The following is a 17,500-nucleotide window of genomic DNA, read 5'->3' as shown; positions in this document are numbered from 1 at the left end:
TTTTTTCAGTGAAGTTTTGCTAGATTGATATTAATGTTGAAAAAACCTTTATTCATGTCATTTGAATTATTTCAGGTGCTTTATTTGATTAGCTTAAGGCATATAGAGATCTTATAACCTTGGGCGATGACATATATTTTTCATAATCCTAATTGAGGTGCGACGCAAAGCACTTATCGAAAAGTTAAAAAAAATTCTATATTACAGTTTTCGTTATCCAATGTATATTTTATAGTTAGTGTAACCCCACTTTTTTTTCTTTTTTCTTTTTCTGTCTTTCTTTTTCAATATGGCTGATACTCACGTTCGCTGAATTCCACCGTAAATATTTATTCATACTATGAATAGAAATAACGATTACCAATTTCGATGTAGAATTCTTTCCCCAAATCCATTTCAGTCATTAACATACAAAATACTTTTCCATGATTTTTCTATCACGAAAAATAATCGAAACAAAAGAAACAGCGATGCGTTCAACTTTATAAAGTTCCCCTTAGTTTCACGGCATGTGAATTATTGAAGTATTTTGGTCTTAAGAGAATTGTTTTAAGGGGTCACAATTTCATTTGCATTCAGTGAAATAGAAACGCCGAACAAAACCTGAAATGCCGTGACGAATAAGATCATAGAAAAAGGCTGTAACACCAATCGAGAAGTTTAACTAAATTTTGAAAATTGATTCGGGAAAGCAAATTCACATTTCGAGATATAATTCTTTAGTGATTTTTAAAAACCAAAAGTTTAGTTTCTTGAATTTTCGAAAATATTGAAAATATTACAAAGGTCTGTTGTCAGACTTTTAATAGTACATTTGAGATTTTATATAATCTAAGAATTTATCTAATGTTTAATTTATTTTATCATCATTTGCATCATAATATATTTATCATGGCTGGAATCTTCCGTTTTCATGTACGGGCATTCTATTACCTTTCAAGTTTAATAATAATAATAATAATAATAATAATAATAATAATAATGATAATAATAATAATGATAATAATAGTAGTAGTAGTAGTAGTAGTAGTAGTAGTAGTAGTCTACAGTCTTTGACAACCACTTCAGAGAATATCATTATCGCAGTGACATTAATACCAATTAATCTTGTACTTGTTTACGCGTAGTTCTGAGCATCCTTCATAACTTACAATCAGTCCAATATGGCGTCATCTCCGATTACAATCCTTTGTCTATCCATGAGATGCTTATGAGCTCGGCATTATACTTTATCCTTTGATTAACTCGTGGTTTCTAACATATTAACTTTTGGTTTGTTCATTAGTTCAGTCTACTTTTAAGAGAATTAACCGCTGAAATAGATTAGAAGTCTATTGTGATGAATTTAATATCTATCAACAAAATTTTTTATCACGCTTCCCTTTTCTTTAGGACTAGAATGAGTCCAATGATACTATTCTTAACATCTCAATCCGTGTTATTTTATGGTTAATGGCTTTTATTAGAGTTGAAGCCTATAAATACCACACACACACACACACACACACACACACATATATATATATATATATATATATATATATATATATATGTATATATATATATATATATATATATATATATATATATGTATATATATATATATATATATATATATATATATATATATGTATATATATGTATATATATATATATATATATATATATATATATGTATATATACACATATATATATATATATATATATATATATATATATATATATATAGATTACTTTATAAGCTCATCTTTAATGGTGTTCCATCCGGCTTCAAAAATTTCCCTTGCGTTTTTTCCTTTTATCTATGACGTTCTCTGGGCGTCTATGCAAGCATGTTTTTTTTCCGATGCTTCAACAACACAAACCTATGTTTTTACTATCCTTTCAAGGGAATCTCTCATTTCTTATAATCAATCTTGTCCCATTCTTTTTCCAAAACTCACCCTATTCCTCTAAATCAATCGTCCTGCTTGAAAAAACCTTATCCAACTTATATCCTTTATAAAAATCCTTTATATAAAAGTTATAAATAATTTTAGGTGACATATTCATTTACCTTACTCAATACCAGTTCGGATCGGATTTATGAATATCGGCTTGGGCATGCAAGGCCATTCAGCACCCAAGTGCGACTGGAGAAAGGGCCTACAGTTACACTCGAGTAAAAGTTAGACGAGGTGCACAATTATATTAGACACATGCTTGCCTATAGACTCTATGGCTTAGAAGTACACAGATTTATTATGAACTTCAAAGAAACTTAAAAAATAAACTTGGACAGCAATATAAAAGGAAGGAAGCAGAAAAAGAAGTAAAGTAGGATATAAAGCAGCTAGGGGCCAAAGAAATACCGCAAAGACACTAAAGTAATGGAAGCGGCTGGTTGCGCCACTCATCTTTAACATGCTCTGCCCACAAGCATTATGATTAGCCACCACCTTCTCACAGCTGATTCATGTAAACATGAAAATGATGATAAAACAGATTATAAGTAATTATGATACTTTAATAGTGACCCCACCGGCTGGTGTGCACAGCACATCCCTGTACCATTTACCAGATCAGAGGAGCAATGAGCTAATGTTCATTTGCAAGTGAAGTGAGCCATGGTGGAGCAAAGAACATTTGAGAGGTGCTAATCACGATAATTTTGAGCAGAATTGTTAAAGATGACGGGCTGCACCCAGTCGCAGCCTACTGTGTACATGCGCACTAGCCCCGCACAGAGCCCACTCCATGTGGCGGCCCTATACTCAATGTTATAACTCATTTTGAAAAGATGAAAGAATTCCACTTGCAAAATTCGATGACATAATTCTTGGAATAATTACCGATACAAATATTTTACTGGAAAATAAGGGTTTTCTTACATATTAGCACCTTCATCTCGAAGACTCCAGAAAAAAAAAAGATTCACTAAAGATCTCCTCAAGGTTTTGGCGAGTGTTCCTTCCTTTGGTCAATTTATGTATGGTTTATTCAAAGGAATTTATAACTTCTTTATGAAGACTGTTTCATTTGTTTTGTAAAGGAATATGCCCTTCTATTTCCTTTTATAATTTATAGTCTTTTGGTAAAGGGGGAGGGGGGAATAAAAAGGGACACTGAATTTCTTGTTTCACTATCTTATCTAAAATTTCTACTAAATTGGTTTAACTACATTCACTGTCGATTTACCCTTTTTTTTTCTAAAGCGTCAATGGCCAATCAAATTAGAAGGAATATTAGTACAAAATTTCAAAATTACCATAGGTGAAATTTTGGAGTTACTCTCATGTGCTACAATTTTAACTCTTCTAGATCAAATCCCAAATTATTATTTAATGAAGCCTTTTTACACAAAGTGAAATACCAATTCATTTAGAGCAAATCCCTGAGTACCTGAAGAGACTAATGCATTTTACAGGCTAATCAAATTATATTTTTGCATTTATAATATATGAAGTCTGGAACTGCGTATGAGCTAATCTAGTTTCCCACTAATTTAATTCTTGTCTTCATTCAAAATAAAATGTTCTCAAATTTCATATTTTGCCCCTCCCCTTGCCTCATGAGAGTTCCAATAATATTTTGGCGAAACTTCCATGTCAGGGAGGTGAGGTGAGCCTAGGTGTATGGTTAGGAACTTCACACGTACACCCGAAGCTCAGAAGCTTGCACTGGACTTTGGGAATCTGGCATAAGAAACACTGTATGCCAACAGAGCTCAAGAAGCCCAATGAAAGATTGTGAGATATGTTCTATTGGCATCTTTTTGCATTTTGCCGCTCGAAATTTGCTTCAAGGAATCCTTATTTTCTTTATTTACCTACAATCAAAGGAATAAACATTTACTTATAGTCATGTCATATTAGCATACACACATTTGACTTAACTTTTTTCACTAATCTCGACAAAATATATGCCAACTATATAAAATTAAATCACTCAGTTAATGGCTACGTGGTTCCAATTTTGGCGGGAAGATGCTAAGGGATGCCAGAAAGCGTGAGACCAATTGATATAATCGCTCACCGTTGAGAACGTGGAGAGTGACCGTTGCTGGTTGCATATTTTCCGGGTGACAGGAGAAAATGCCAGAGTCTGTTGGATGGGCATTCTGTAATAAGAGGAAACTGGTGGTCGTTTCCCCTCGCTCCTCAACTACGCTCACTCCACCCCTCGGGGATATGTAGCTCATCACCTGAAAAAAAAAAAAAAAAAAAAAAAAACAATAAAATGACTTTACCTTGATCCTCTGCTAATTTCCAGAACGTGGAGAAGTTTTTTCTATTTCTATTTGGAGAATATGGTGACCACTAACTTTCCAATAATCGAAATACTGCAATTATTTTACATGTTCATTACTTCTCTTGTAGTTTATTTATTTCCTTTCCTCATTGGAGTATTTTTCCTTGCTGGAGCCCTTGGGCTTATACCATCCAGCTTTTCCAACTAGGGTGTAGCTTAGCTAGTAGTAGTAGTAGTAGTAGTAGTAGTAGTAGTAGTAGTAGTAGTAATAATAATAATAATAATAATGATAATAACAATGATAATAATAATAATAATAATAATAATAATAATAATAATAATAACTAACTGCCAAATTTATTTTCTTAATTTATAATTCACTGAGTAAATCGTGAATAGTTTTTTTTTCTCGCAATATAGTAGCCACTCACTTTCTAAAAATGGAAATACTGCAATTAACCATCACATAGATGTTCTTACTTCCCAGGTCACTGAGTAAATCCTGAATTGTCATAACAGAGATAAGCTCAACACGATTATTACATTTGGAAGTCGAAGTTTCATTAAGAAATTACAACTCCGAGTAGAGTTAATTTCAGTAATTGGTTCATTAAGGGAAAAAGTCACATGAGCTAAACGCATTTTCATCTCTTGAAGCAAAAAATGCTAATCAAGAACTGTTGACAACATTGCCGGAAAATGATGTCTGACATTTTCGTTGGATGTTGTAACTAAGATTAATATATTCCGTGATATATTCATGTCCATCACGGGTCTATTACGTCAATTTTGGACTTATTCCAAGTGGTTTATCATTATAATCTTTTACCAACCTGAATTTCCGTTATTACAAACGCTGTGAGTTGTTTCCAGTTCTGGTTCTTGAAAAACCGAAGTTCTTAATTTTTGGAATTATGTTTTCTCTGTCTGAGGGAGTAATTCATTATTTGAATATCTACTTAATTAGTACTTGAAATTCATTACCCGGATTAGAATAAGTGCTCCAATTACACGGCAAACCTTTGTTTCCCCTTGTCATTATTCCATTTGTGTACATTTACGCTACTTTGCATGAATTTTCAAGCGAAGAGTTAAAGTAGCAATGATATATGATCTATGTAAATATACTATATACTTGTTACTTTCATTCCATCTCAAACATACATAACAAATATTTACCTTTAATTAAATCAAAGGGTAAAGTCAAATAAATTTTGCTATATCAATAATAATAATAATCCACAAGGAGAGAGAGAGAGAGAGAGAGAGAGAGAGAGAGAGAGAGAGAGAGAGAGAGAGAGAGAGAGAGAGAGAGAGAGAGTACGGAACGATTGGTTTTATTCACAGGTATAATTTTTTGTGATTGGAAATGACACTTAATTCTTCTCACGTTGAAATGATTTAATAAAAGAGGCAATTGAATGATCTAAGTTGTAGGATGCACAGGAAAAACAGGATGAAAAAAACTTGGAAAACAGAAGAAAGCAGAGAATCCCAAAGTTGTAGAGAATTATGCAATTACAATATTGCTTCTCCATACAGAAGGCGTTTGGTGCAGTGACCTTCCTTTGCTGGGGCAAGGAGTATAAATTTTATATGACCTTGACCATGCTATATAACAAGGCAGTTGAATGGATGCCCCAGACCTTTGCAAAGACATCCCTTGACTTTTCCTTGGATGTCCCCCAGACCTTTGATTGGATGACCCTTGATCTCTGCTTAGATGTCCTTTAACCTTTGCTTGGGCACCCATTGACCTTTGTTTGGATTCCCCTTGACTTTTGTTTGGACTTCCCTTGACCTTTGGTTGGAGGTTCCTTGACCTTTGCTTGAACACCCCTCGACCTTTGCTTGGATACCCATTGACCTTTGTTTTGGGCATCCATTGGTCATTGCTCTGACACTTCTTGACCTTTGTTTGGATACTCATTGATCTTTGCTTGTAGAATATTGGCCCATCAATAATATTTTTAATTATTTAAAATATCATAATTACTGGTATCACTAATATCATGGGTATTTAAGCCTTCTCAAGTATCAACTATGATATGAATTATCATTATTACTATTATTATCATTAACATCATTATCACTCTTATGAAACAAGGGAACGAAGGAATATTAATAGTTAATGGTGATTTTGTTACTGATGAAAAAGTGAACATCCAATGTCATATTTTTTTCTCTTTATATTTAGGTGTGAAGAACAAATATTTCAAACCTCAATTCTTTTTCTCTGAAAAGCATTTATCCGGTGATTTAATTCTTAATTTCAAAACCTTTCAATTTAACATTAACTTTTAATCTTTTTAAGTGTAGTTTATATGCATTAAATATTACCTACAATTTGAATATAAGATTCCGTAACTCCACTACATGTATATCATAGGCCAACAATTATTCTTCCATGTTTAATAATAAATTAAACCATTATTTATCTACATAGACCGAACGTCTTTGTTTTCCCCTAGTTGTCTGGCATCCTGAATATCCGATGGGTATTGAAAACCATTTTACATCGAATCCAACAAAATCTTTCGCAGCTGACATTTTAAATGTTTTCAAAAAATCCGCCTTGACACTTCGAAGTTATACTATGGCAACACACACACACACACACACACACACACTATATATATATATGTATATATATATATATATATATATATATATAAATATATATATATATATATATATATATATATATATATATATATATATCTATATATATGTGTGTGTATATATATACACATATATATACATATCTGTATATATATATATATATATATATATATATATATATATATATATATATATATATATATATAATCTGGAAATGTTTTCTGGATAGATGTTTCGTGAGTTATAGAGACGTCCCTGTGTGAAAGAGAACACGCTCACTTACAGCTGATGTTTAATGGATATATTCGGTAGAGTTTTCAAAAGCCTCATGCAAATCTCTTACGATGTTGATTGAAACTGAAAGCAAAAAGACAGGAGCCATTGATATGGCTTACGGGTGCAGTATATGAAAAATAGAAAAGAAATGCAATGTTGAATTGATATGAAATAAAGGAAGGCAAAAGAGAGAGAGAGAGAGAGAGAGAGAGAGAGAGAGAGAGAGAGAGAGAGAGAGAGAGAGAGAGAGAGAGAGAGAGAGAGAATTCAACTGACCTTATTGCCGTGGTACCAGGTAATCGTTTTGGGTGGGAACGGAGCGTGGCGTACTATGCACGTGAGATTGATCATGGATGCACGGTTGACGAAGATATCAGGTGCTCCCAGAATTTCAACGGTTGGTTCTGTAAGGAGAAGGTCAGTGTTGACTAGATTTAAACATATAAAATATCTACAGATGTTGAACATGATTGTCAGTTGAGCGAACAAGATTCTTAAAGGATTTGAATAGGAAAGGTTCTTAGTGGCTAACACTAAAAGGATATAAAAAGGTAAAGTTCCCAACTTCCTCGTGACAGAAATTAAAGGGGTATAAACAGGCAAAGATTACCCCGGACACTAAAATTTAAGCGATTTGATTAAGCAAAATTCCCTAAAGAATTTTAAACTAAAGGTATTTAAATCGGCATATTTATAGACTCTAGAATTATAGGGATTTAAATAGGAAAGATTTCTAGTGACTTTAAAAATAAAGAAATTTAGGTAAGATTTATAGCGACTCTAAAATTGAAGGGATTAAAATCGACAAGATTCCTAGTGACTAACGTTGAAGGCATTTAAAAAGGTAAGCGTCCTAGTAATTCTATAATCAGAGGGATTTAAACAGGCAAGTGAGCTAGAGATTCTAAAATTAAAGGGATTTAAAAAGGCAAGCCTGATAGTGATTCTAAAATCAAAGGAATTTAAATAGGCAAACGTCATAGTTATTCTAAAATGAAAGATTTAAAAAGGCAAGATTCATAGCTATCAAAATTAAAGGGATATAAATAGGAAAAATTCTTACAGACTATAATAGGCACGATTCCATGTGATTGAAATCAAAGAGATTTAAATAGGCAAGTTTCCTAGTGATTCTAAAATCAAATGTATACAAAAAAGCATTTTTCAAACATAAACTGAAACGAAAAGTATCTAAATAAGCAGGACTCTTAGACTTGAAATTCAAAGGAATTTAAACTAACAACTCCCAGAGATACCAAGCCAAATATAATTTAAAAAGTGGAGGGTTCTTTCACAGAAATATCAAACGTTAAGATGATTAGAGCAGATGAGTTCTAAAGTAGAGTTACATATACAATTGTAAAAAAAAAGGTACCATAGATACGGAAAAGCAATTGAAATTGATGAAAGGTTAACACACGCATGAAAGAAAGACTCCTCTCGTGTCATTTAACATTCATGAAATATGCTAATGAGGCCAAAGGCCTCTTTCCCCAATAGTTTAGTGGTTTGAGAGGAATTTGAATAATATGAAAGCGATAGAAAATGACTGGCTGATACACCTGGTTATTTCAACACTAAATCTTCAATGATTATTCTACTCCGCTTTGAGAGAGAAATTCTGTTTTAAGAACTTGATAACTTTGGAATGTGTCGATATGGCCTGTTTTACGAATGGTTAATTTGAAACCATTTCAAAGGTATAGGATAGTATTTTGGGAGGCTCAACTTGGTTAGCCGGATTAAATTTACCTAATATAAATGATCAAAAATGACAATTGGAATAACAACAACAACAACAATAATAATAATAATGATAATAATAATAATAATAATAATAATAATAATAATAATAATAATGATAATAAAAACAATAATAATAATAATAATATTATCACCATTACAGTATTATCATCTATCTGCCTATCTACCATGGCACTTCCCCCAATTTTGGGGGGTAGTCGACATAAAAAAAGGAGATTTTTCTTCTCTTCGTTCCTCCCAACCTGACAAGTGATTCAGCAGAGTTTGGTTGGTACTGCTAAGCCCACCCTCCCCCGTTATCCACCACAAATGAAATTTCATATGCTGAATCCCCTACTGCTGCTACCTCAGCGGTTACCAAGGCGACCAGAGGAAGGAACAGGGCCTATCGGAACTACGTCAAAATCGCTCGCCCATTCATTCTTATTTCTAGCACGTTCTATAGCCTCTCTCACATCTATCCTTCTATGATCCACAGCTTTCTTCACTCACACACTCTCCCAAACTCTGTTATTAAACAACCCAGCTTCTCCTCTGAGTTGCAACCAATGCATTATAATTTGCAAGCAACAACTATTCACCTCCCACTCATCTATCATTTTCAATCCTCGACTAGGCACTTGATCATTGCATTCACTTCTCTTACAATTCCATCAACAAACAAATTCAACAACCATGGCGACATCACGCATCCCTCTCTTAGCCTCACTTTCACTGGAAACCCCTCTCTCACTTTATTTCCTATCCTAGCACTGAATCATTATTTGTGTTCATTTGAATATCACCTAAGTTTCTCACGCTGTTTCTCTTACCCACCACCATGAATTCAGTTTTGTTCTCATTTAATTTTAGTTGTTTAAATGTCATCCATTCTCTAACCCTGGGCCATAAAAACTTTAACTGGCAATGCAGAACTCATTAAGACATTGAATCTTCTTGGAAATGGATGTTCATACACTGAACTACTTGAGATTGACACTGCATGGAAAAGATGCAAAATGCAGATGAAAACCAACCAGTGCTTCCATCATGGACACATCCCCACATTCCGTCTATACTTGCATTTTATATTATTGATCGGCAGGAAGAAACAGTGGTGCAGGCCCATCCCATGATGTCCAACCTCAAAGACAAACATGTGCACCAGAGAGAAGGTCAACTGTCCACAGAAAGGCAAAATGGAGAACATTAAATCTGTGTATAAGCATCTCTTTCCAGTATACATCTATGCCAAAAGAGCTAGTCCTCTATCATTAAATGTAGCAAGCCTACCTGTTGAAAATGAGATAGATAGAACAAAGCAGAAAAACTATCTGTGGTTATTGACACGTCTCCATGATACAGCAAATCAAATAGTAAGCTCATGACTGGCTTCAGTATCAAAACCAGAGATGATGTAATGGTTAAGCCAGGTGATATTGGGTACCTGCCTACTATCAATGCGGCTGCGACAGAATGGTCAACTTTGCAAGAACTCTTCCAGTCTGTCTGTATTCAAGAGAGACTTTGTCTACGCAAGACTGCTGTTGTTATAGATCAGCCTCTCTATGCAAAAACAACTGAGGCTGTCTGGCAGCAACAACAGTGATTTAAAAGTATCTAGTTGATGATGGGCAACTTTCATATAATATGCAACATGCTGTCAATAATAGGGATATTGTTTCGAGATGCAGGGCTAAGAGACCTAGCAGTGAAATCTGGTATGATAGCTGGTGGGTCAATTGAGGGAGTTCTAGAGGGTAAGCAATACAACAGAGGTGTTAGAGTCCATAAATTGATATACTAGGCTCTCATGCGACTTGCATGGAAAAGTTTTTCTGAATGGCTTGAAAGCAGTTGCACTTCTGAACTGTCTTATTTAGATGAAACTCTACGAATTATGATGCGGTTACATGACAGCATTTGTGCTGCCTCCTTGAAGTTTTGTCTGGCTAATGATTCTTGTCAAAGAATCCTGAATTTGTGGAAAATTAATTGGTCAGTCTGAGAAATGTAAGGGGGACCTCATTTCATTTTGGATAATGTATGTTGCCGTTGTAGAGATACTACTTGGACTCATAAGAGCAGCTCGAGGAGGAAATCGAAGTTTGCATCTAGAAAGTATATAGGAAATTATTCCTTGGCATTTTGCATTGGATAAAACTAACTATGCTCGTTACCTCCCAGTCTATTTAGTAGAAATGTCTCAACTTAAAGAGAAATGTCCTGAGCTTTATTCACATTTCCTCAAAGGTAGGTTTTCAGTGCAAATTGGGTCATCAAGCCCATCTGGCAGAATTGAAACGATAAACAAGGACACCCATACACCAGGAGGAACAAAGGTATTAAACTTACGAAAAAGTGCACTTACGTGGTTTTTATGTGACGTCTGAACACACGGCAGAAGCAATAAAGCAACTTAGATCCTTGGTCTCATCATGCGGTCAGTCTGGATTTGGTCATACAGAACTTCAGACATCCAGAATCAAAAGAGATGAAAGTGATGTTAAGGCCATTGAGGATATGTTGGAAAACAACTGGACAAACCCTTCTTCATCTCAACCTTCTGATTTAGTGAGTATATGTACCGCAGCAACACCAGTAATAAGCAAGGATCTTTTAAATGCTTTTGATAAAGGGAAAGACGCTTTCAAGACATTTATAGAAAAGTTAGAGGCGGGTTGTGGTTTCCATGACCCTATCAAGAAGATTAAACTGCAAACATTTAACACTTTGATGAAAGGTACAGTTGTCAAAACTGGTGAAAATAGCGAAGTAGTTTTAAAGGCAGACAATCGACTCTATGGACAAATGCTCTTGATTGCACAAAACGGGAAACTGGATATGAGAGATGTCTTTAAGTATCATTTAGGACCAAAACCATAGGCTCTTGCAAATGCACATGGTACCTTTAAAAAAAAAGGAAATCAATATTAAGAAAGCGACTTGAGAAAGATGTGGCAAATGTTCAATTACCATTTGGGACCAAGAGAGACAATAGTTGATGGCATGGTAATTGTGCAAATGGCTTATGAAGAGAACCTAACATTCGAAAAACTGTCTGATACAATCCTAAAAAAAGTATTAAGTGATGGTCAAGGAGGTGATCGCATTGATGTGGTGTTTGGCATATACAAGCAGTAATCAATTAAGACTATGGAACGGATGAAACAAGGCTTACAAGATGGCATAAGGTTCAGTGAGATAAAGTCGGAGTATCGTATCAAGAACTGGACAAGAATATTGGCTAGCACCGAAAGCAAATCTAAATTCACTGTATTCCTTGGTGAAAACTGGAAACAAGAGCGCATAAGGCAAAAAAATGGTCGACTGAGCAAGAAAGTTGTTTCAGATTATAGAAAGATGGCGTCACAGATTGTCGATTTGTAATCAACACACGAGGAAGCAGATACTAGGATGATGATCCATGCAAGAAATACAGCCACCAATTATCTGAAAGTTGTAATCATTTCAGAAGACACGATGTTCTTGCCATTCTTCTCTCTCTCTTCATTCCGAGATTCCAACAAAAACATTTCTCAGAAGAGGTAAGATAATTAAGTGAGATTGATAGACATACAAAAACTTTGGGGGACCTTCTGGAAAAAGATATTTGCGCCGCTTTAATTGGTGTCCATATTTATACCGGATGTGACACAGTCAGTTAATTTTCTGGACAAGGCAAAATCAAAGCTCTAAATCTAATCAACAAGTGCAGTGAATACCTGGAACTATTCACATCATTTGGTAAAGAATGGCAAGTCCCAAAAAAGGATTTTAAAATCATTCAGGCATTCAATTGCAGCATGTACTGTACCAACACAGACATGGAGCTCGTGAATGAATTCAGATATGAATTGTTTCATGCTAAACGAGACGATATATCTTCTGGGCAGCTCCCTCCATGCAGCGATTCATTGCGGAAACATACACATCGGGTAAATTACCAAGCTGCCATATGGCGAAGGAGTCATGAACATTCACCTCAGATTTCAAGTCCAACTGATGGTCATGGCTGGCATGGCAAAGTTTTGCAAATGCTTGAGGTATGTTGGTTTACAGGAACACCAGCCCCAGATATTGTCCAGGAGGTAATGTCTTGCAAATGCTCAAAATTCTGTGGTGAAGACAGCATGTATGAGCAAAGGACTATTTTGTACCCCAGCATCTAATTTACAAGCCTGTGCAAATTTAGAAGATAATGATTGGCCAAATGACACGGACGACAGTGATGGAGAACAGGATAAGGATTATTGAAAATAACTATAATGCCAGAAAACTGAAATATTTTAATAAAATTTATCAAAATACATATGTAAAATATCTAAGTTTTCCTTTCTTTTCTGTTATTATATTGAAGTGGTAACTGCTAAAACTATATTATTGACAAAGTTGTAGAATTTAAAAATGAAGATTTCAATCTCATTTGCAGTGTTAAAAATAAAAGGTGAGATGATAATGTGTTTTTTTCTTAAGTTTACGTTATTTTTCTTTGAAAACTTCTGGCATTTTTTAAAAGATGACAGCCAAAGTGGCATTCAGCAGTGTTTCAAAAGTCCATCATAAAGGAATTTGTTTAGCAATTCGGTACCGATATTATGCCTGGTACATGGACTATAAATTATAACACTCATGAACATTTCCCTTACCTTTGTATAGCGGAACAACACACGCACACACCCAGTCCACTGGTACCATTGACAACAAAAAACAGATATTAAACAATCTCACCAACCATTCAACCTTTTTTTAACATCTCAGCCCCCACACCATTCATGCCAGGGGCCTTTCCTGCTCTCGTTTCATCTATAGCTCTCTTCACTTCCTCTCTTGTAATCTCACCCTAATTCTCATCTCCCATCACTGGCACTTCAACATCTGCGTCAGAAATTATATCTGCCTCCCTATTATCCTCAACATTAGCAACCTTTCAAAATATTCAACCCACATTTTTCTTGCTTCATCTCCTTTCAACTAACTTCCACTTCCATATTTCACTGTCTCTTCATTTCTCGATCCACCCTTCCTTACTCTCTTCACTTCTTTCCAAAACTTCTTATTATCTTCATACGAACTACCCAATCAATGACCCCACCTCCAGTCACCCACCCTCTTAGTCTCAGCTACTTTGCGTTTTACTTCCAATATTACAATAATTATAATTAATCATTACCACGATTATTATCATTATTATTATTATTATTATTATTATCATCTATAAGCAGCATGATGAAGAAAAAATAAACAACTCGAAACATCCTCTTGGCTACCAAGCATATAATGTGATGGCAAAGAGGTCGAGCACTGGATGTAAAAATATAATGGGCAGACTTTCGGGAAGAAATTGTTGGAAAGTAAGTTTGAAAGAACTTGTAATTTCTAATTCCGTTTGTAGTCTGCGTTTGACACTTCTTTTCGCCCTGACGAGGAGACGTTGTACAACCGTGTGATGAATATCGGATTTTCTAAAAATTTCCCTCTTACGTGGAATATTCACGTTCTCATTATTCTTATTCTTATTCTTATTCTTATTTTTATTCTAAGGATGATGATGATGATGATGATGATTATCATTATTATTATTATCAATGATAATAATGATGATGATGATGATGATTATTATTATTATTATCAACGATAATAATAATAATAATAATAATAATAATAACAATAATAATAATTTGTTCGGGCTATCATAGATATCCTGTAGCAACAACAAAAACAATAATAATAATAATAATAATAATAATAATAATAATAATAATAATAATAATAATAATAATAATGTCTTATTCTTAAAATCACTACTGTTACTATGATTACTATCATCATTATCAAGATCATTAAAAAGATTATTACATACATAATAACTTTTTTTTCGAACTACAGGACAACTTACGTGGAACAACTTTAAAACTCCATCCAACGTATAGAATATCTTTACATAATACAAATATTTTAAAAAGATTCACGAGGACACCAGAAGACATAAACACGAAACAAGAAACTAATGACTTTCATAAAACCGATGAGACGTCAGTTATAAATAATTTTGACTTAGGAGAATTGGCCAATTCATTATCATTGGGACGATAAGGTATATAATGAATTCGTGGATGCTACACTCTCATGTTTCAACAGTCTACGTTTCTAACATTGTTTTTATTATGCTTCTAATGTTGTATTATAATGTTGCTAAAAAAGTGTTTTTGCAACGCTTAAGATGTTATTATTATGCTTCTAATATTTTTTTTTCATAAGGTTTAATGTTTCTAACATAATTCTTTTAATGTTTCTAATAGTTTTTATAATGTTTCATATATTTTCTTACAATGTTTCTGTCTTCGTCTTTTTTATAAAGATATTAAAATTCTTTTAATAATACTTCTAACATTGGTTTTATAACGTTTTTAACATTGTACAATGCTTATAACGTTTTTTATAGTTTCCAACATTGTTTTTATATTGATTCTTATATTATTTTTATGTTTCTAAAATTGTTTTTATAATGTCTTTAAAACTTTGTTTTGATATTATTTCTAATATGGGGCATTAATAAACGAATTAGTTCCATTACAATCTTATAACCTATTACAAAAAAATATATTTTAAACCTAATCGTGAAACGCCATTAGGTAACGATTTTGTTGTTAAATTTACATAAGAAATATACGCTCTCCATACTTGCATCTGGTAATGAATCCACAAGGAGGTATATATAAAAGATCTCTCTTCTTTAATTTCCCCAAAAATAATTAATTAAACTTATTTGTTATCCCGTACGCGAGTCTACGTCTCTTCTTCTCTAATCCAATCAACTATGTGATTTATTTCATGCTAACTCTCCTGGAAACATCCTTGCTTGGAAATATGTTGAACGGGAGTTTGATACCCGCTCAAGCTCGACAGTTTCTTGTAGTGTCTGCAACCTCACCATCACCGTGAGCTAGGGCTCGGGAGTCTGGGGGAGCCTGTAGGTTTACCTGCTGAGTCATCATCACCCACTGTTTGGCCTTCCCTGGTTGATGGAGAGGGGCCTTGGATGCTGATCATATATGTGTGTGTGTGTATATATATATATATATATATATATATATATATATATATATATATATATATATATATTATATATATATATATATATATATATATATATATATATATATATATATATATATATATACATAGTTAGTTTTCTAGGGTATTTGTTCTGTCCCTTGCCTCTGCCATTCATGAGAGACCTTTAAACATTCAATCGTAATTACGCAAATACCAATACAAATCAAGCCCTTCCAATCTTACATTCTTCCAAAATCCATATGAACAAGAAGCCCTTCTCAATCGGCTTGGGATCCATTTCCCCATACAACAAACCGTACAACCGAGCATCCTCACCCTTGTAACGACGAAGCTTAAAACTGCAATTAACAGTGAAAAACACCGGGGATCTGAACCAACAAAGCCTTTCTCGTCTGATTTTGCCTGCAGTGATGACGAGAATGCTAGCGGTCTTTCCATGTGAGAGAGAGAGAGAGAGAGAGAGAGAGAGAGAGAGAGAGAGAGAGAGAGAGAGAGAGAGAGAGAGAGAGTTTCCTAGTTTGTTTTCATAAGGAATTCTCTTCTCATATATGAGAAAATGGAGAAGGGTGTAAACACAATAATTTGCCTTTGTTTCTCTTCATAAATAAAATAAAGAAATGAAAAACTTATAATTATTGCAAGTAGGATTTGGGACACAAAATAAATATTAAAATGACTATCATATATATGTATATACATATACATATATATATATATATATATATATATATATATATATATATATATACTGTATATATATATATATATATTTTATATATATATATATATATATATATATATATATATATATACATAGGCACACACACACACACACATATATATATATATATATATATATATATATATATATATATATATATATATATATATATACTCCAGGTTACAAACCATACTTTGGAATAAAACATTCGCTCCAGTTATTACGAAGTGTTACGGTAACTGTCTAATTCGAATGGTTATTACACTGACATGTAATCTATATGCAGATTTGTATAACGGTTTGATTTATGCCTCTATTCGATTGTTATTAAGATTTTTAACGACACTTGTTGATATGGAGATTTATCTTATAGGCATACTAATGAAGTATTATCATTACCAGAATATGAATATTCCTGATTATTATTATTATTATTATTATTATTATTATTATTATTATTACTAGCTAAGCTTTATTTAGAGAAACAGGATGCTATAACCCCAAGAACCTCAACAAGGAAAAACAGCCCGACGAGGAAAGGAAGTAATTAAACAGATAGAATAGTGTACCTGAGGGTACCTTTGAGCAAGAGAATTCAAACCCAAGACAGTGAAGGTCCATGGTACAGAGGCTATGGCACTACCCAAGACTAGAGAACAACGGTTAGATTTGGAATATACTTCTAGAAGAGCCACTTGTCATAGGTATAGAGTTTATTTTACCCTTGTCAAGTGGAAAGTAGCCACTGAATAGTTGCGGTGCATTTGTTAACCCCTTTGATACTTTTGTGATGAAGAATATTTCTTCTTGTCGTTCTAATGAAGTTG

At 33.6% G+C, this 17,500-nt stretch overlaps 1 protein-coding gene across 1 annotated transcript in view; it reads right to left on the bottom strand.

Moving 5' to 3' along the window:
• The window catches only part of LOC137658278 (zwei Ig domain protein zig-8-like), a 400,234-nt gene that overhangs the window by 5,169 nt on the left and 377,565 nt on the right, over nt 1-17,500 (bottom strand). The window contains exons 4-5 of the mRNA XM_068392953.1: nt 7,406-7,533; nt 4,016-4,184 (exon numbers count right to left, since the gene is read on the bottom strand). Coding sequence (XP_068249054.1) covers nt 4,016-4,184; nt 7,406-7,533 — 297 coding nt within the window. The remainder of the gene's footprint in view (nt 1-4,015; nt 4,185-7,405; nt 7,534-17,500) is intronic.

Source organism: Palaemon carinicauda, chromosome 19, assembly GCF_036898095.1.
Source record: "Palaemon carinicauda isolate YSFRI2023 chromosome 19, ASM3689809v2, whole genome shotgun sequence".
NCBI classification, from domain to species: domain Eukaryota; kingdom Metazoa; phylum Arthropoda; class Malacostraca; order Decapoda; family Palaemonidae; genus Palaemon; species Palaemon carinicauda.
The sequence above is the reverse complement of the archived record's forward strand: the minus strand, read 5'-3'. Positions and strand labels throughout refer to the sequence as shown.